General features: G+C 47.7%; 1 protein-coding gene across 1 annotated transcript in view; it reads right to left on the bottom strand.

The window, feature by feature from the left end:
- The window catches only part of PELI2 (pellino E3 ubiquitin protein ligase family member 2), a 245404-nt gene that overhangs the window by 123873 nt on the left and 101917 nt on the right, over positions 1–19614 (bottom strand). The window contains exon 5 of the mRNA XM_086937969.1: positions 17951–18139. Coding sequence (XP_086794095.1) covers positions 17951–18139 — 189 coding nt within the window. The remainder of the gene's footprint in view (positions 1–17950; positions 18140–19614) is intronic.

Below are 19614 nucleotides of genomic sequence, written 5' to 3'. Positions count from 1 at the left end.
GCTGAACTCAGCTCTCTACTAAAGAAACCAACAGCGGACCCCACCGAACTCAAGAACTACCGCCCCATCTCGCTCCTCCCGTTTCCAGCCAAAGTCATCGAGAATACAGTCAGTGGCCGCCTTCCTCGAGACGAACGGATCCCTCGACCCCTCACAGTCGGGCTTCAGGGCCAACCACAGCACCGAGACCGCCCTCATCGCTGCCACCGATGACATCCGTGCCCTGCTTGACAACGGAGAGACAGCGGCCCTCATCCTCCTGGACCTATCCGCGGCATTCGACACCGTCTGCCACCGCACTCTAGTGCAGCGCCTCAGCAACGTCGGAATCCAGGAGAAGGCACTGGGGTGGATCGTCTCCTTCCTCGCTGGAAGGACTTGGAGTCCGCATACCACCGTTCAGATCAGAAGCCACAGAAGTCATCTGCGGCGTCCCTCAGGGCTCCTCGCTCGGCCCCACCCTCTTCAATGTCTACATGAGCCCCCTTGCGGCCATCGCACGCCAACACAACCTCAACATCATCTGCTACGCCGACGACACACAGCTGATCCTCTCCCTGACCAACGACCCCGCCACCGCCAGAACCGACCTACACGAAGGGATGAAACACGTAGCCGAATGGATGGACCAGCCGCCTGAAACTGAACTCAGACAAGACGGAAGTCCTCATCCTGGGCCCATCACCTTCCGCCTGGGACGACTCCTGGTGGCCCCCCGCCCTGGGCGCCGCACCCAAACCGACAGACCACGCACGCAACCTGGACTTCATCCTGGATGTTAGGAATCGGGTTAGTCCCTCGTTTATGATCATGCCTTGATATCACATGACTAGGAAGTAAGATAAAAGGTGGTCCTACCTTTAGCTCGATGCTTGATATCTGCCAGTGTTTGGATTCCTACCCTGGTTGTTGGCTGTCGTTTTGCTGCTGGATCGAGTTCTTCCCTGCTGTATTGAAGCCCCATTTTTTGTTCATCTGCCTTTCTCATGGGCTCGTGAGAAAGTGTGCCGTTTCCCCATTACCTTTAGTTTCATCCCTTGCTTAGTTAGAGAGGTGTGTTGGTTATCCTGGGTTCCCTTCCCTTCCTGCTCTATTCCCATTATTTTTATCAGCCTTCTTTTTTGTTTGTAGTGTGTTCGGGGGCCCCCGCTCACACTCGCGTTGCACTGAGTTGCTTTCTCACGTTTAGAGAGACGAAGCAACGCGGACTTTAAACGGAGCTTCGGCGGTTCCAGCGCGTCTTTTGCCGGGACTGCTCTCAGCTTCGTTTTGAGCGGAAGTGACGTTTCGGGTCACTCCGCGAAGGCTGTGCTGGGTTTGTTGTGGGCTTTTGCGAGTCTATACTTTGTCTCTGTCCCTGGGAGACGAACCGAAGGGGTTTTTTAGGCGGTGACCTTTTATCATTGTAAGACCTTTTTCCCCTTATTGGCCATTGTTCCTTTTTCATTTTGTTTTTTGGCTTTTGCGACGAGAGCTCCCTCCCCTTCCTGCAAGCTACAGAGTCATTATTTGCAGTTACTGGAGTGCTATTTACACTAAGTGCACTCCTAATCTTTACGAAGCAAAGCCTGCACATTACAGCGGTAAGAGGGGTTGTTGAATGTTTTATAAGGCATGATCATTGAGGGTTGGTGGTTTTACTGTCAGCAGTGATATATGAAGGGATTGTTTTGTCTCCCCTTATACAGTGTGGTGCAGAAGCGTACAGCAGGAGGGAGCTGTTTCCTTTTCGTCGCCAAGGGTGGAAGACTTGGTGCCTCCTCAACACTACTACCCTCTTTTCGGGTCCCTTGGTGCCCGCATAGTGTTTGACCTGTGGGGGTCCAAGGGGCAAGTAAAGGGGATTGGTGCATGCTACGTTCCTGCAGTGCTTGGGCTGGTTGGAGTCTAACACTGGACTCCTCCCTCTCCATGACCAGACAAGTCAACGCCGTCTCCTCGTCCTGTTTCAACATCCTGTGCATGCTACGCAAGATCTTCCGGTGGATCCCCACCGAGACCAGGAAGACGGTTACCCAGGCCCCCGTCACCAGCCGCCTGGACTACGGCAACGCCCTCTACGCCGGAACCACCGCCAAGCTCCAGAAGAGACTCCAGCGAATCCAGAACGCCTCAGCCAGACTCATCCTCGACATCCCCCGACGCAGCCACATCTCCGGACATCTGAGAGACCTGCACTGGTTCCCCATCAACAAGAGAATCACCTTCCGTCTCCTCACCCACGCACACAAAGCCCTACACGACCAAGGCCCGAGCTACCTCAACAGCCGCCTCAACTTCTACGCTCCCACACGCCACCTCCGATCAACCAGCCAAGCCCTCGCCGCCGTCCCCCGCATCCGAAGAGCCACAACAGGAGGAAGATCCTTCTCCCACCTGGCCGCCAAGACTTGGAACTCCCTCCCGACCCACCTCCGCCTGACCCAAGACCACCTCGCCTTCAGGAAGCAGCTCAAGACCTGGCTGTTCGAGCAGTAGCGGACCCCCCCCCTCCCGAAGCGCCTTGAGACCCTCCGGGTGAGTAGTGCGCTATATAAATGCAATGATTGATTGATTGAGTAGTGCATTGGAATTTTCCTTGCTCCAGTGCATAGCGGCATTCCGTTCAATTCTCCTCCCTACAAAGTCCATCCTCTTGCTTTATTTGTCTGGAGGTGGTCCTGAAGAAGTAGTTCTATTGGCCCTCTTTCTTGCTGTGGCTGCAATGATGGAGTCTGCAGAGACCGTGCACTGGATGTAGGGTGGGTCTTTGGAGGAATGTTTATATTTCTTCTCCGTCCTAGGAGTGACAGATTTGCAGGTCGCAGGCTCCTTGAAAGCCTCTTTCCCCTGTGCCATGACACTTTCTAGCATGGGCAGGTATTGGCTCCTGGTCTGTGTGGGGTGCAGTGCCTCTAGAAGGAAGTCTGCCTTCTGCTTCTCTTCGTTGAGTGTCATCCTAAAAACTGCAGCTGCATTCCTGATGACTGTGTTATAGACCCCAATGTCATCTGGTGGCGAGGGCCTCGAAGGATACGCGTCTATGCTTTGTTCTGGGCTCTCGGCGTCAACGTCCTGCCATTCTATCTCCTGAGTTTCCGAGGATGCCGAGCCGAGGAGGTCCTGCGGTCATCGTCCCCTTCATAGTCATAGTAGGAGGACTCTTCCTCTTCTGGATCGTCGAAACTTTCGACGTTCTCCGACTTCTTCCACCTCTTCCTCCACTATCTCAACCACCTGTGTCTTCGGTTTCGTCAGGATTATGAAGCCCTTCATCCTGGCGTTGAATTCTTTCTTCCGTTGCAGGATGTTTTCCTTCTCGGCCTCAAGGCGTCTCTTCTTTTTTTCCATTTCGGCAGCATGTTCTGCGTCTAATGGTTCTGCTGGTCTTTTCGGCGGAAATCTCGGCGCCGAGCAGACTTTCGGCGTCGAAGGTTTCGGCGTCGAGTTGATCTTCGGGTCCTTCGTCGGCGCTGAAATTTTCTTCGGGTCTTTTTCCTTCGGCGTCTAAGGTTCCTTTTTGGGGACGTTTTTCTACGACTTTGGCTGTTCTTCAGCTCTCGGCGCCGGGGACTCCTTCTCAGAGGATCCGCTGGGCCTGGGTTTTGCTGCGGACGTTGAGGTTTTCGGCGTCGGCGCTTTCGAGGCTTTCCCCTCGATCTTTCGAGAGTCGGGGTCTCTCGGGGCTCTAGGGGCCGTAGAGTCTCCTACCTTTCCAGGAGTCTTCGTAATATCGGTCTCTACGACCGTGTAGCCGTCGTCTTCGGCGACGTTGTTGTCCTCTTCGTCTGATGATAACCCCAGGTCTCGAAGGGACGGTGGCTGGCCCTTGCCCTGCATGCTGGTGTTGGTTACTCTCTGTCTCGCTCGAACTCGCAGAGTCTTCGGCGTGAAGGCAGAGCAGGCTTTGCAATCCTCGCTCTCGTGGTCGACTGGAATGCAAAGTTTGCAAACCGGGTGCTGGTCCTTCTGCGCGTATTGTGGTGGCAGTTACGGCAGAATTTGAAGAGAGTGTTGTCCATATCCTGCGTTCAGGGAGCCTCCTGAGTGTGCGTTCTCTGATGGACGTCGAAGTTCTTGAAGTTCCTTCCTTCCTTGTCTTCTTCAATGGTGTAGTCTCCTCTAGTCTCTCCCAATCTTTTCGTGCAAAAAATTGCTGCTTTTCCTTCTTCTTTCTCCAAAAATGTCTGGAGCCCTTTCGGGTACAATCCAGACCCAAACGCGGAAAAAAGAATCTGAAGATGGCGCCCAAGAGTGGGAGCTTCCGCAGGAAGCATGCCGACGTCACCGTAAATACACCAAAAGGTGGGACGTCGACGCCCACATGGGCTACAAAAAAAAAAAACACAAAGAAAAGACTAAGATTCCGGACCCAACCACAAGACTGCGGAATAATGCACAGCATAGTGAATCCAGAAAGATTCACGCTGCAAATCTAGATAAGGTAATAAGCAACATTCTCCCCTTGCCAGGGAGGAACCACAGCCCTTTGAAAGCCAGGTGGGAGAGAACCAGGCACGACAGTGGAAACAGTGAGGATCAATGTAAGTGCCCTGGACCACAAGAAGCAAGTATTCTGAAGAGATACGCCCCATGAAAGATCACTGTAAGATCCAGGCAGAAGTGTGGAAACACCTGTGAAGGGCAGTAGGGAATGTGGAAGAAAACGCTGTAGGAGAAGCGGTGAGAAAAAGAGGCCACATACAGCAGTGATATAAATGCTAATCTAGTACCTTGGAGGACTAGCCCAATAAGGACTACGTGCCCAAGTCCATACTAATAGCACTTAGCATTGCTTCATAGCGACCTGAGAAGGTGTGAGCAAGGATAGAAGCACAATTTTGGAAAAGGTGATGGACAGAGTTTCTGAATGATGCAGAATACTCCTACCCAGTCAAGAGATCAGGGCTTGATCCATCACCGTTTTTTAGCTCACTGCACCATCCCAGCTTCAGAACCTGGCTATATGCAAATTAGTCTGTTCCTGTCCCAGTGCAGGATGGGAACAGGGCAAAGCCCTGATCTCTTGACTGGGTAGGAGTATTCTGCATCATTCAGAAACTCTGTCCATCATCTTTTCCAAAATTGATTTTATCCACACTATGTGTGGGAGGGTATACTCAGACGTGAGTCCCTAGCTCATTGCACCATCAGGATTCAAGCAAGCCGGGCCGACGAGGCTGAAATGCCAGAAACCGGTCCCCGGTAGCTTGTATCCTTCCCAGTATAAGAATTGGCTTGGTAGTTTGGTTTGCCCTGTTCCCATCATGCCCTGGGACAGGAACGGACTAATTTGCATATAGCCAGGTTCTGAAGCTGGGATGGTGCAGTGAGCTAAAAAACGATGATGGATCAAGCCCTGATCTCTTGACTGGGTAGGAGTATTCTGCATCATTCAGAAACTGTCCATCATCTTTTCCAAAATTCAAGGATAGAAGCACTACAGACAAGCGGGACCAAAGGCACCAGAAGTGCGATAGAGCGATGCTAAAACAGAGAGGATGTCCGCGGGGAATACTCCATAGGAGTTTCATGGCAAAGACAGTCGCCTAGTACCAGCATATACCCCACATAGGGTAAGTGTCAACCCCTGATAAGGGGATCCTCTTGGGCAAAAATATACAGTCAGAGGACTGAAAAGAAGACCAACCCAATCATACGGCTGAACTTCCAACAAATTAGAGAAGGCCTAACAGCTGCGGACAGCAACCGTGGAACCTACTATACACGTGTGTCATAGAGGTGTAGTAAAATAAGGCCGAGATTTGTGCAAAAGTTATGGCAACCCGGACAACAGCCGGGAGACTGCCAAATCCGCATGGTGATCCAAAAGGTCCACACCATTAAATGGTAGATCTCTAACGGCATCCCAAAAATTATCCTGGAAACGACTGTCGCGCAGCCATGCATGGCGGCGCAAAGCCACAGAACGAGCAAGAGCTCGTCCCCATAGAGTCAGTGGCATCAAGGGAAGAACGGAGAGAAAATTGCGCCATTCCTCTGTCATCAAACAGAAGCCGAAGCAACTGAGACCGAGGCTCCTCTGGAACAGAAGGGAGAAGGTTCTCGACCAAGCCCCAAAGGGTCGAAGATGTGCACGCGAACACACACGCAGTATTTAAAACGCGGATACCAGCACTGGTAGAAGCAAAAAGCTGGCGAGCACACGCGTCCAGCCACCTAGACTCCCTAGAGGGAGGAAATACCCGCAATGAATATGCAGACTGCAAGGCAAAGGCCTGACCCACAAGTCCCTGAGCCGTAAAGTGAGTGGACAGGCAGAGTGGATCACCCAGAGCAGGACGGTCCCTTCGAGCAATAGCCCGATCAACAATGTCACCAGAAGAGGGCCTTGCCCATGTACCACGCAAAATGTCAAATAAAGAGCCGCCAAATAGCAGCAAAGGCTCCACATCTATAGGTTCCATATAGAGCTAATCCAGTAAAGGATCTGAAAGCAGAGGGACCACAGGAGGTTGAAAACCAAAAATAGCAGCCGCCCTGTGAATCGCACGTGCGTAAGCAGCACCAGCTTCAGTTGCCATACAGCTAGGCGATAATAAACCGTCCGTAGGAGTCTGTTGAAGACTGAGCCGGTGGGGAAGCCGGAGACCAACCGGAAGGCCAGGCAACACAAGGCACTTGCACCATGGGCTCCGGACTGAGGGAATCTATAGAAGCATCAACCTCTTGACAAGAAAGAGGCTTTGTTGCCGGCATCGATCAACACCGTGTGAAGGTCGCAGCAACGTCCGAGGAGTCAGGGGGTGGGGGGTAGCAACCTCTTGAGGAAGCTTAGGTGTCTGCATCGATGGACGCCGGGGCCTAGTCTTCTGGACGTAGACGACTTGCACAGGGGACTCAACCTGGACACCGTCCGACATCGATCCCACATCAAAAGGTGCTCGTTTGGGCAGACAGGACGTCGAGCTGGGCATCAAGCTGGGCATCAAGCTGGACGTTGAGCTGGGCATCAAGCTGGGCGTCTGGCCAGCGCAGCCTCTGGCATCAGCGCAGGAAGCCTCTCAGAGCTATGTGAAGACTGACGGGGCGGGCAGGACGGGCGACTGGAAAGACCCGCTGGGCCGTGTTCGGTCGGCGTCGTATAGTCTCCGGAACCGGAGTCGATGCACACAGCTGGCGCCGAGGAAGAATCCACTGGCAAGGACCCGACATGAGTGCCCTCCACCTGTTTGGGACCCGAAGGCTCGCCAGGGACAGGTGGAGAACCAAAGTACGTCTGGAGTGCCATAGAATATGCCTCCATTTGGGCATGCATCGCTCCAACCCCCAGAAAGGGTGGATATGGAGGAAACGACTGCCAGGCGCCCTTACCTGGCATAGAGCAAGAGGAGCAGGTGCCAGCAGTACGCGAATGGGAGGAAGACCTCCGTGCTTGCCGCTTGCGCTTACCTGCCTTTGAGCGTTGTTCACGGGAACGACCCCTGGAACGACAGACATCTGATGTGCACAGGCTTCACAAGACTTAAATCCCAAAGGCATTGCACACTGTTCCGGCACCCAGAAAGGCTTGAAAAGGCCTAAAAACCAGGCCAAAGAACTGCTGGTTTTCCGGGATTGGCGTTGGGATGCGGAAAAGGAGAAAACTGACATCAGCGCGCAGGGAGGGGCATCTGTGGCTCGCTGTCACGTCCGTGGACGACGTCAGGGTGGAGAGCGACAACGCTTCAACTTCTTACCCGACTCAGAGTGCGAAGACTTCAACGAACGATTGTGGTGGCGGCTCCACGACCGTTCCCTCGAACTCCCACAGGACCGGGACCTTGAAAGGCGTGAAGCAGACTCTCAGGCCTCAAGCAATTTTCGTTACCGCTCCTGCAAAGTTTTCGGAGCCATGGCCTGGCATTCGGTTCACAGCTCAGAGTTCTGGACGCACCCCAGGCAGTAGTCACAGTCACGGTACGGGTCAGTCACCGACATCGTGCTACGTAAGACTTAAAACCGTGCAACCCTATACATCAGAAGACTCAAAAAACAGAGACAAAAGTCCAAAAAATAACTCAGTCAAAAAGTGACTTGGGGTACCTCTATCTCCGGATCTGTGCTTGCTAGTGCGGAAAAAGAAAGAACTAAGGTCAGCGCGCGTGGGCATGTCTAAGTAGCTCCAGCGATGTCATCTCAGCGACTACGATGCCAGCGACATACGCGAAGCCGCACGACGATGCCTACCGACGCGCAGGGGTACTGCTGACAAAAACTTTCCGGATGCAGTCTGATGCCTGGGGGTAATTCAAAGGTAAGGAATTTATCACAAACTTGTTTCTTTCAGATAAGAAGAGCAACACTGAAGCCAACAAATGTTAAGTAACGGGCAGGCTCCAAGCTCTTTCTGTAAACCATAGTGTTTCTCAAGCGAGAATGCATGCTCACGCAGGGTCGACCCTAAAAATGTATCCCATTATGAAGAGGGTTATTTAAGAGGTGCAGCGCTACAACGACTAAGGCAAGGGCCAATAAGAAAAAAATCTTTCAAAAACACTACTGGATATTTTCTAGTAAAATAGTGTAAACTGTTTCACAAGAAAACGCAGGAGGATCTACAAACAAACAGATTTGGAAAAACAAGCACTTGAAAAGTCAATATATCTGGCATAGGCTGATTGCCTTTTTTCGGCTTTATCAATGTTTATTTCATCATGGTTTTTTAAAAATGTAATTTTTGTGGAAGCTGCCAGGGCCTCAATCTTTACAAAAATAAAAAATAAACTGTTCAGAGCAAAAATATTATTTTGGTTTCAAATAGCACAAATTGCTATTATGGTCCCTGGTAATTAGGGAAACTAGTTTGTGTGTGGGTGTGCTACTTGTGAATGTGCAGAATGCTCGCATTCTCACTGTGAAGTAAGATGGTGGCTGAAGTGGACTTTTCCACTGCCCCACGCTGTATAGTGTAGTGGGTGGGAGAAAAATGTGAATGGCTCAACGACAGACAAATGGGTTGCCTGAAAGCCCTTAAAAATGCATTATGCTTATAATTTTAATGTAAAGTCAAAAGGTCTTGACTAACGCCAGACCTAACACCACAAACTTAGAATTCAGTTATTTGATCAGAAAATACAAAGACACTAAAAAACAGAAAATGAAAGTAAAGATGCAAGTCTTTCAGGGTGAGAGCATGTGGTATATAATCAGGGGCTGGGATGATGCGAAAGACATTCTACACTTTGATAAGACATGAAATAGAGACTTAAAACTGTTGTTCTGTTGAGACCACATCTGCACAACAACATTATTCACTACAGCACGTTATCCAAGGGTCTGGAAGTAGGTTTTGGAGAGGAGTAAAATAAAACTCCATTATTTTACCATGAAACGAACCACAAAAATGACAGACTTCAATCTGTGTGTAACTAGAAGAAAAGCACAAATCTTCTTATAATTATTAAAAACATTTTTGAAAGTGGAAGATGAAAGAACACAACTAATGAAATATAAATTTCTGATGGAGGTATATGCTGTAAAAAATAAAAAGCTAAAATCTATCAAAATACGATATTTATTGATAAGTAAACCAGAGCAGACCAGAGGAAAAAGAAGGCAGATTGTGAGGAAAAATGACATGCAGAAGACCAATAAAAGAATTGTAAATGGAATATTCACTTCTGAAGAGAAATCTAAACTGCTCTCAGTTAAAAAAAAAAAAAATCCAGTGGTTTATTAATCATAAAACAGGGCAGTACACTGAATTATGTAAATGAGAAATTAAAAATGAATCATTTTTAATCCAAAATAAAAAAAGGTATAGGAATGTCTAAGACAAATATTCTGAATCCAAGAAAAGGAGGTTGGCTGTGAAAGCAAGAACTTGTGACTAATTCACTTTCATATGCAAGATGCCTCAAAGACCAATCAATGTGCCCTTACCATTTTATTATTTTGACCAGTTAGGCACCGCAAATCTCAACACAATATAAATGACAGATGCCACTCCTTTTTGTTAGCGATATGAAAAAGAAAGGCAAGAGGAGAGAGAAGGAGTCCGAGACTGCACATTTATGGTTTTTTTCAGTATGGGCTTATCTAAAATTGCTGGGTGAAGCGGGAGGTACAACTAATTATCACAAAAAAAAGCCTTGTATTCTCAAAAAAAACATTCACCGGCATAGCTGATGTATGGAAAATGTTACGTTGTAACTATTTGCTTGCACCGCTTGTAGTTTTGTATATTCACATGTTCTTCACCGTCTTGCCATCTAGTGTTAGACATGGACAATGGGTTTCTGTCAAACAAGTTTTCGGTCTTGAGATAAATCGAGACTCCAGACGGAAACCTATAATGCACAGGACAGTCTTCAACTCAGATAGTGTGCCCATATTAACTTGTTAAAATTCTTTATTGTGCATAGGGTCCTGCATCTCAACATTGGCAAGAATGTTAACAGTTCATCCAAAATCTTGACCAAAAATTCCCCTCAATATTATGGTGATTGACTTTATGATGAGGATCAGGAGCTCTTTGTTAAACAACCTGAGAAGATGCTATGTCATCTGGCGGGAAAGCCTTGATGGATGAGGCAGTAGAGCTAGGTTGACCTGAAGATTGACATTGTTGTCCTGCCAGGGATCCTCCCCATTATCAAAGGGACTGGGACACTGTAGAGGTCATGAAGGTCAAAATAGCTTGTGATTTGTAGACACATGACTGAGTTTTGTGGTTAAGGTGACCTGTGTGGTAGACAAATATGTGGAGGATAATGTACCTGACATTTTTTTCTTTTTTTTTTTTAGAGCGAGTGTTGAATCTGGAGCTCCTGTGAAATATCCTCCTCAAATGCAACTCTTTTATTCCGCGGGCTGTAGAGTCTAGCCTTTGTTCTTGTACAGACTCAGAGGAGAGGGCTTTGAGACGTTCCTCCGCATCCCCTGTGGGTAATTCCTATTGGCTTTTTCCATCATTCGAATAAGTCTTCAAGTCTGAAGCTTGTCATTGGCTACAATGGGTCTAGTGCTGCATTTTTTTCAATGTGCCCTGAGATACTTCTGCCTGTGGAGGACTGTCTATTTGCCTTTAAAGGACTGGTAGGCTGAACAGTTTCATTCCTCATAGTCGCAAGCTAAGTACAAATTGCAGAATAAGTCGTGACCCAATCACAGGAACTTCATATTGCATTTAGAGCAGAACTGCAAGGGCATGCTCACTAAAGCCTGCCCACTCCACCATTCCCCTCTCTCCATGGGTCATTCTCCTATGACCTGGTCTAAGGAACGCCTCCAGTCACAGTTGCATGCAAAGTGTGTTAAAGAGGAGTCTTTCGATGCTGTAGCTGCAGAAGAGAACAAGATACTTACTTGTAACTTTAGTTCCCCAGTATTGGTAACTTTCATTGATTCCCATGCTTTTGTATCATTCCCCATCGTCGGAATGGGAGTCTCAGTAACAAAAGTAACATAGCAGTAGGTACAAAAGAGAAAGAAAAAGGCTTGGGTCTCATTCCCTTTTGTAGCATATCACCCTCTTTTTGTAAAAGAGACCAAACTTAGGCATCAGCCAATCAGAAGAGCCTCACACCATAGAACCCTCCTGAAGGAACCTCAGAGCCTCAGATTTTCGTAGCCGTTGTAACAGTCACCATATCTGCTGTAGACTGAGCTTTCCCCGGGGAGGTGGGTGGGCGCATGGGAATCTATGAAAGTTACCAATACTGGGGAACTAAAGTTACAAGTAAGTAACTTGGTTCTTGCCCCAGTATAGGAACTTTCATAGATTCCCATGCTTTTGTATCAGAGTAGCAAGCAGTTAGCAATAAGAAAACACATTTTGTGTCATAAATGCATTGCAATAGCCAACCTGACAAAGATACAAAATGTGCAAAATAACAGAAGGTGGGATAGAAAGGAAAGCTCACCAATTATTGGAAAAGGCTGCTCATGACAGCCTGGCCCACTGTCGCATCCTCTTGCTGTAAGGATTCCAAGCAGTAATGCTTAGTAAAGGTGTGGACGCTGCTCCAGGTAGCAGCTCTGCAAATATTTTTAATCAGCACCCCCACGAAGAGGGTTGTTGAAGAAGCCACTGATCTTGTAGAATGTGCCCGAACCCTGCCAGTCAGTGGTTTACCTGCTGTAGTATTGCAATGTAGAATGGCACTCTTATTCCATCTTGCAATCGCCTGTTTTGACAGCGGGAGACCCTTGCTCGGACCACCAAAAGCAACAAACAATTGGGAGGATTTCTGAAATCCTTTGGTACGATCTAAATAGAATTTCAAACATTGTTGAACATCCAGAGAATGCAGAGACTTCTCCGCTGGTGTAGCCGGGTGAGGAAAGAACGCCTTCAGAATAAACGGCTTGTTCAAGTGGAAGTCGAAGGGTACTTTGGGAATGAACCTTGGGTTAGTTCTCAAGATAACTGTTTCTTTTAAATTGCAGGAAAGTCTCTTGGATTGTGAGAGCCTGCAATTCTCCAATAAGTCTGGTCGATGTGAGGGCAAGAAGGAGAGCCAATTTCCATGAAAGGAACTTCATGTCTGAACGATGAATTGGTTCAAATGGACTTTTCATGAGTTGAGTGAGGACTAGATTTAGGTGCCAAGTAGGAGGCAGAGGCCTCACTGGTGGATAGACCTGGAACAAGCCTTTTAGAAATTGTTTCACAATTCTGGAAGACCACAACGAAGGACCAGACTCAGACCGTCTGTATCTTGAAATAGCTGCCAAATGAACCTTTATAGAAGAATGGGCCAGCCCAGCCTTATCCAGGGACAAGATATATGGTAGAAGATGATGAGGCTTTGAAGTAAAGGGGTAAACTTCATCTCTCCTGCAACAAATACAAAATCTCTTCCATTTTAAGCGGTAAGTCCCGTTTGTGGAAGGAGCTCTCGCTTGGGAGAGGACTTCTTTAATTTAGTTTGAGATGGGGAGATTCATAAATTCTCGCTGCTCAGGAGCCATGCTGTGAGTTGTAATGACTGTGGATCTGGATGCCAAACCTGTCCTTCGGACATTGTGAGGAGATCTAGAATAGTCCTCAAGGGGAGAGGAGGAGCTAGCAATAGCAGATGGAGCTCTGTGTACCAGAACTGTCTCGGCCAAGCAGGGGCTATCAAGATCATCCTGCATGGTTCCACTTTGATCTTCCTGATCAGCCTCGGGATCAGTGGGTTGGGAGGAAAGGCGTAGACAAATGTCCTTGAGCAGGCTATCGAAAGCGCATTCCCCAATGATTCTCGGTGGTGAAGCCTGCTTGCATAAGGGTCAAGGCTGATTTGCATATGGCCATGTCTGAACTGGGGTGGTGTGGAGTGCAAAAAAACAATGGATTTAGGCCCAGATCTCTGCACTGGGGTGAATGTATGACATTTTTCTGCATTCTGTCCATCAACTGTTGTTTTGCATTTTGTCACCCAGAGTGGGATGGGTATGCTCAGACGTGAGTCCCATGCTCTCCACACCACTGGAGTCAAGCTATCCTGGCTGAAGACGGCTGATAGCCAGAAACCGGTCCTAGGATGCTTGATTCCGGTCTAGGAAAGACATGGCTTGACAGTTCGGGCTGGACTGTTCCCATGAGGCACAGGGTCAGACTGATTTGCATATGGCCATGTCTGAACTGGGGTGATGTGGAGTGCAAAAAACGATGGATTTAGGCCCAGATCTCTGTACTGGGGTGAATGTAGGACATTGTTCCGCATTCTGTCCATCAACTGTTGTTTTGCATAAGACCGGCATTTCTTGTTGGTTGGTGTGGCAAAGAGATCTATTGCTGGTCTGCCCCACTGGCTGAAGGCCTCTTCTAGAACTCGCTGGTTCAACTCCCACGCGTGACTGACTGAGGATAACCTGCTTAGTCTGTCGGCGTTCTCGTTTAGAACTCCTGGTAAGTGTTCTGCCTTTAGCGACATTCCGTGAAGGATCGCCCATTCCCAGATCTCTTGAGCTTCCTGCGACAACGGAAGAGAACTGGTTCCTCCTTCCTTGTTCATGTAATGCATGGCCGTGGTGTTGTCCGGCGGCCGTGGTGTTGTCCGTCCTGATGAGCACTTGTGAACCTCCTAGGCGAGGGAGAAAGGCTTGTAGAGCCAGTTTTATTGCTCTTAGTTCCAAGAGATTGACGTGGAGCCGTAGATCGTGAGGAGACGAATGGCCACTGACATGTAGGTCTTGCATCACTGCTACCCAACCCTCCAGTGACGCGTCCATTGTCACAACTTGAGGAGACAGATCGCTTACGAAGGATAGACCTTGGGACAAGTTTCTCTGGTCTGTCCACCATAGGGCCACTCTTCTCATCTTCGGAGTGACGGTCACCCTGTCGTCGAATGATCCGTGAATCTGTTTCTATTGGATATCTAGTTGTTCCTGCAGAGGACGCATTCGCAGTCTGCAGTGAGGAATCAGAGGTATGCATGATGAAATTACCCCCAGCAGAGATATGTAGCGGCTTACTGAAAGATACCTTCTTTTTCGCAAGTCCCGAGCCATGGTCTGCAGTTTTTCCTGCCTCTCTAGGGTTGGGAAAGCCTTCGAGAGTGTGGAGTCCAGGATGGCTCCCAGGAAACGTGCCTTTCTGGACGGCACCAGAGATGATTTGTCTTTGTTTAAAGTGAGTCCTAGATTTTGAAACAGGTTTGTACAGGCCTAAACAGCGTCCCGCGCTGCTTCCCTGGACAGGGCCTTCAGCAACCAGTCGTCCAGGTAGGGGAAGTCTTGAAGATGATTCCTTGGCAGGAATGCCGCTACTGGCGCCAGTACCTTCGTGAAGATCCTCGGGGCTGAGCGAAGACCAAAGGGTAAAACCCTGAATTGAAAATGGCTCTTGGCTACTGTGAATCGTAGAAACCTTTGGTGTGCTGGGTGAATCGGTACATTAAAGTACGCATCCTTGAGATCGAGCGTGGCCATGAAATCCCTCGGATTGATCAGTCGCAAGATGTCTTGAAGAGAGACCATCCGGAAAGAAAGGGAGATGAGATAGGTGTTGAGCTCCCTGAGATCTAAAATGGAGTGCCATTTCTCCAGCGTCTTCTTTACCAGGAAAAACCTGGAATAGAATCCCTGTCCTCTTTGGTCGGAGGGAACCGGCTCTATAGCCCCTTTCCAGAGCATTTGATGAACTTTGAGCCGCAGAAGACGCAGGTGTTTCAATGGAATGGCTGCAGGGGGCTTGGGTGGTGGGATTTGAATAAATTCCAAGGTATGGCCCTTTTGAATGATGTTGAGCACCCAACGGTCCGATGTTATCTTGGACCAATTGTGAAGGTATTGGGATACCCTGCCTCCAACTGATGATTTCTTGGAGGAGGGTACAGTAGGAAGAGCCAGGAGGCCGCTATTGTCGCTTGGACGTATCATGTCCCTGGCGAGCTGGTTTTCCTTTGTTGTAAGGTCTGGAGTAATTGGAGGATTGGCCCTGCCTTTGTTGATAAGGCTGGCGGTATTGTTGGGAACCTGAGCCGTAGGAGGAGTATCTTTGTTGTTGATAAGATCCTCTGTTGTTTGAACCTCTGCCTCTGGACCCTTTAAAAGGAGTTTTGCGGTACTGAAGCGTACCCAAAGATCTGGCGGTCTCCGTGTCCTTTTTGATGTCTTGGAGAGTGTCGTCAATCAACTTACCGAATAGTGCTTCTCCATCAAAAGGAAGATCCAACACTTTTATTTTGGATCTCTGGTCGAAACCAGGTCGCCTAAAGCCACCCCTGGCGACGGAGGTCCGCAGCTCCAGCCAACGAACGAAACGCTGTTGTGGCAATGTCCATGGCACAGTCAATGATCTCCATTGAAGTCGCCTCTCCTTCCTGTAAAACCTTTTTTGCATCTGCTTTGGATTCTGGATGAAGCTGATCCAGGAACGGTGCGACATCACACCAAAGCTGGCGGTCGTATCTGCCCAATATTGCCAGGGCATTAGCTGCCCGCACCCGAAGACTCGCCATTGAAGAGAACCTCTTCCCAGCATTATCCAATCTCCTTCCTTCCTTGTCCAGAGGAGTTGTTAAAGGAGCAGAGGGGTTTGCAGGATTTTCTCTGTGCCGCTTGAGAAATAACCGAGTCCAGTCTTGGGTGGCCCGTTAAGGCAGTTAGACCATCTTCAGGCGCCTTGTACTTTTTATCAAAACGCAGTAGCACTGGGACCACCGTAGCTGGGTTCTTCATAGCCTAAGGCCTTCCTCCCACAGATGTTGTACTATAGGTATGGACCTTGTTGTCTTCCTATAAAGTTCCTTGAAATCATACAAGAAACATTCGGTGGCCTAACATCCGCTCTTTCCATCAACTGATGAAAACCCCCTACATCCGCTGACGGGGAATCCACCGGATCTGGACATGGATATGGAGGGTCTGGAATGATGTATTCATCCCATTCAGTAGCTTGATTAGATCCATTATCAGAATCATGATCCTCATCCGAGGAATAATCATGGTTGTCTGCTGGTCTGGAAGGCTCTTGAGGAATTGAAGCCTGAGGAGACACCTGAGCAGGTAATTCAGGAACAGCTTCTGAGGCAGGAGCCGAGACAGGCGCAGCCTGCGCAACTGGAGCCTGAACAGACCCTGCAGCCTTAGATTTGTAATCCTGCAGCATCTTATGCAAGTCCTGCAGGAAAGAAGATGGTACCGAAACCATGTCTTGACCGTAATAATGTTGTGATTGGTCAGTTTGAGGACTATAACTATCTCCCTGGTCATACCCCCCTTCAGAGTCCGTCTCCTGACACTTGACCAGAAGTTGAGAAGGACTGTTAGCGTAGCCGTACGAGTCTTGATCAACCTCATCTGACTCCTCCTCATCAAATAGAGCCGGAGGCAAGGGGGTTACCCTCCTAGGAGATGTCATCTCCGGTGTAATTCTTGTCAAAGAAATCGTGATTCTTTTTTCCGATGCCAAGATAGTCGACGGTCCCGTCGACGATGGTGCAGTTGTCGTCTACTCTGTCGACGGAATATGCTTTGTGGACGCTTGAACACTTGACGAAGAGATAGGAGTCGTCGATGTCGTCAACGACAAGAAACCTTTGAAAAGAGATGAAATGAGCAGAGCTCAAAAGGAGACTTCCTAAGCACAACGTGCGGTAGAAAATCTGAGGCTCTGAGGTTCCTTAAGGAGGGTTCTATGGGGTGAGGCTCTTCTGATTGGCTGATGCCTAAGTTTGGTCTCTTTTACAAAAAGAGGGTGATACAAAAGGGAATGAGACCTAGACCTTTTTCTTTCTCTTTTGTACCTACTGCTATGTTATTTTTGTTACCGAGACTCCCATTCCGACGACGGGGAATGATACAAAAGCATGGGAATCTATGAAAGTTCCAATACTGGGGCAAGTTCTGGTTACTAGAGTTCATCAGGCAGTGCCCGCAGCTTGACCATCAAGGAGATTGAGAGGTACATAAGAAACCCAATGGCAGAGAAAATAAAACAATCTGAAGTACAGTTTTTGTCCTAGTACATTGTTGACTTCAGGAAGGAGTCATGAATTATCTCAAGACCGAACATTTTCTTCTGAGAAAAATAACATGTAATAGTCGCAAGCCATTGTACAATAAATCACCAATATAGCAGAAACAAGATGCTCATACTAATGTTTTAATCTAGTTGGCTGCATTATTATTATTATTATTATTATTATTATATTTCTTATATAGCGCCAGAATCGACCCCCAAAGGGGCATCTCCGCGCTTGCCTTGGGAACCCGTCCTGGTTTTTCCCTGTGAGATAGCCCCTACAGGGCATCCCCAAGGTGAAAGCCAGGCATCCCGCTGCGGGGGGCCGTTGTGGAGATTAAGCAAGCTTAATGCCCAGAGTTGCAGAGTGTGAACCCCTGATTAGGTCAGGCACCGAAGCGAGAATTATCGAGTCCATGGACATTTGAGCTCAAGACCCTGCCGCGTCGGGAATTGAACCCTGGTCCCGGGTCTGCCCTCTGCGTCAGGGTCTGCCTGCTCTAACCAGTGAGCCACACTTCTCCTGCATAGAGTCAACAAAGTAGAAATTACACAGAAAATGCTTACAAGTTTTCCTCTTTGTAGGGCAGATCTAGTTTCGCGAAGAGTGTAAACATCACCACAAACTGATATTTCGCGCCACAATCCAGGTTTAGATTCTTCTGTGAACCCTTCCTTCGGATGCATTACCAGAACACCATTAGTGGTTAAACCATCCATGTGACCATCTGGATTCTTCCATTTGGCTGCTTTCTCCTATGCAAAAGAACACAGCAATCAATTAGCAGAGATCAGAAGATTTAAAATGTTTAATTCATGTAAAGCAAACTCTCAGCAGATATCTCAGAGGCCTAAAAGTCTGCTTATCTTCCCTGTCAGATGGCTTTATGTTACTCTTTTCCTAAAAGAAAAATACTTTAAGGGAGACAGTTTACAGTTGTACAGCACAAATTAATTATATATTTAGATTATTTATTTATATAATCCTCTACAAGTCATTTTATAACCAATTCCGAGCACGGTGGCAAAAACATGCATCAGGTACACATATACAGTTTATCTGATAAAAAGCAAACAAACTGTGGTCCAAGTCTCTTTGTCATTGTGAGGTAGGTATATATTCCATAGCCCTGTAAATTCAGCTTGGTGCCCTTACTGTTGCTTAGTCAGTTTTGAAGGTTAGTTGGAACAATGTTATCTTCAGACACAATCTCAGTTCAGAAGGCCCACAACCAAGAGGTCCGCCTTCAAATTTATTACAGTATTAGGCTTACACACGGACTAAGTTGGTCTCGAACAGATATCTCTGGTAGAAAAATATTAGATTGTTATTCTGTTCACCACTGGAACTCAGTGGAGTGATGCCAGACCCCAACAAATGTATCACTGCCAATATCTATGTTTGCATTAATAAATATCCCCCAATGTTGTCACTGCATACATTTATTTTGTTTACATTTTCGGATTAAAATAACCGATTAGGTACATGACGTTGTGATTAAACTGCAAATTTACAATATGCTGTGTGGTTAGACACTGACAAATCTAACCAGGTGGAGAAAACATTGTAAAACAGTGAAATCTTCTAAAAATAAAAAATAAAACTGGAATCCCAAAAAAAGGCATATACCACAAAAGTATTAAACTCAGTAATGCAGTGTTTCCAGCATCAAAATATAAGCATTGGCAAAAGCAAATAAGTCTCACCTTTGGCCTTGCTAAACTGGTGCAGTGGTATTTTTTTATTGTAAGGCTATGCCACTAAAATGAATGCAAAAATAATTGATGGACAGAATGCTTTTGTCTCATTAAGTGGGAAGAGTATGCCCAGACGGGGTCCTGTGCTCACTGCACAACTGGATTAAAGCTAGCCTGGCTGATGAAGGGGTGATGCCCCGAAACCGGTCGCAGAATGCTGGTTTCCGGTCCAGGGCGGACATGACTTGGCAGCTTGGGCTGGATTTTTCCCATGAGGAGCAGGGTCAAGACTAATTTGCATATGGCTGGGTCCAAACTGGAGTGGCGTGGTGAGCAAAAGCTGGGGGAGAATGTTTGCATTGTCCAGCATTCCGGCCATCATTTGTTCCATTTACTACAATGAATAACACAATAATAAAAAGAATGAAAAAACAAGATGCTTAAACATGGCTGCCAAGTGTTTGCAATAAAATAAATATTGCAATGTTTTCTTCAAAAAGAGCTTTCTTATTAATTGATTTTACAAACTAATT

The sequence above is a fragment of the Lissotriton vulgaris genome, chromosome 9 (assembly GCF_964263255.1).
Source record: "Lissotriton vulgaris chromosome 9, aLisVul1.2, whole genome shotgun sequence".
NCBI lineage: Eukaryota > Metazoa > Chordata > Amphibia > Caudata > Salamandridae > Lissotriton > Lissotriton vulgaris.
The sequence above is the reverse complement of the archived record's forward strand: the minus strand, read 5'-3'. Positions and strand labels throughout refer to the sequence as shown.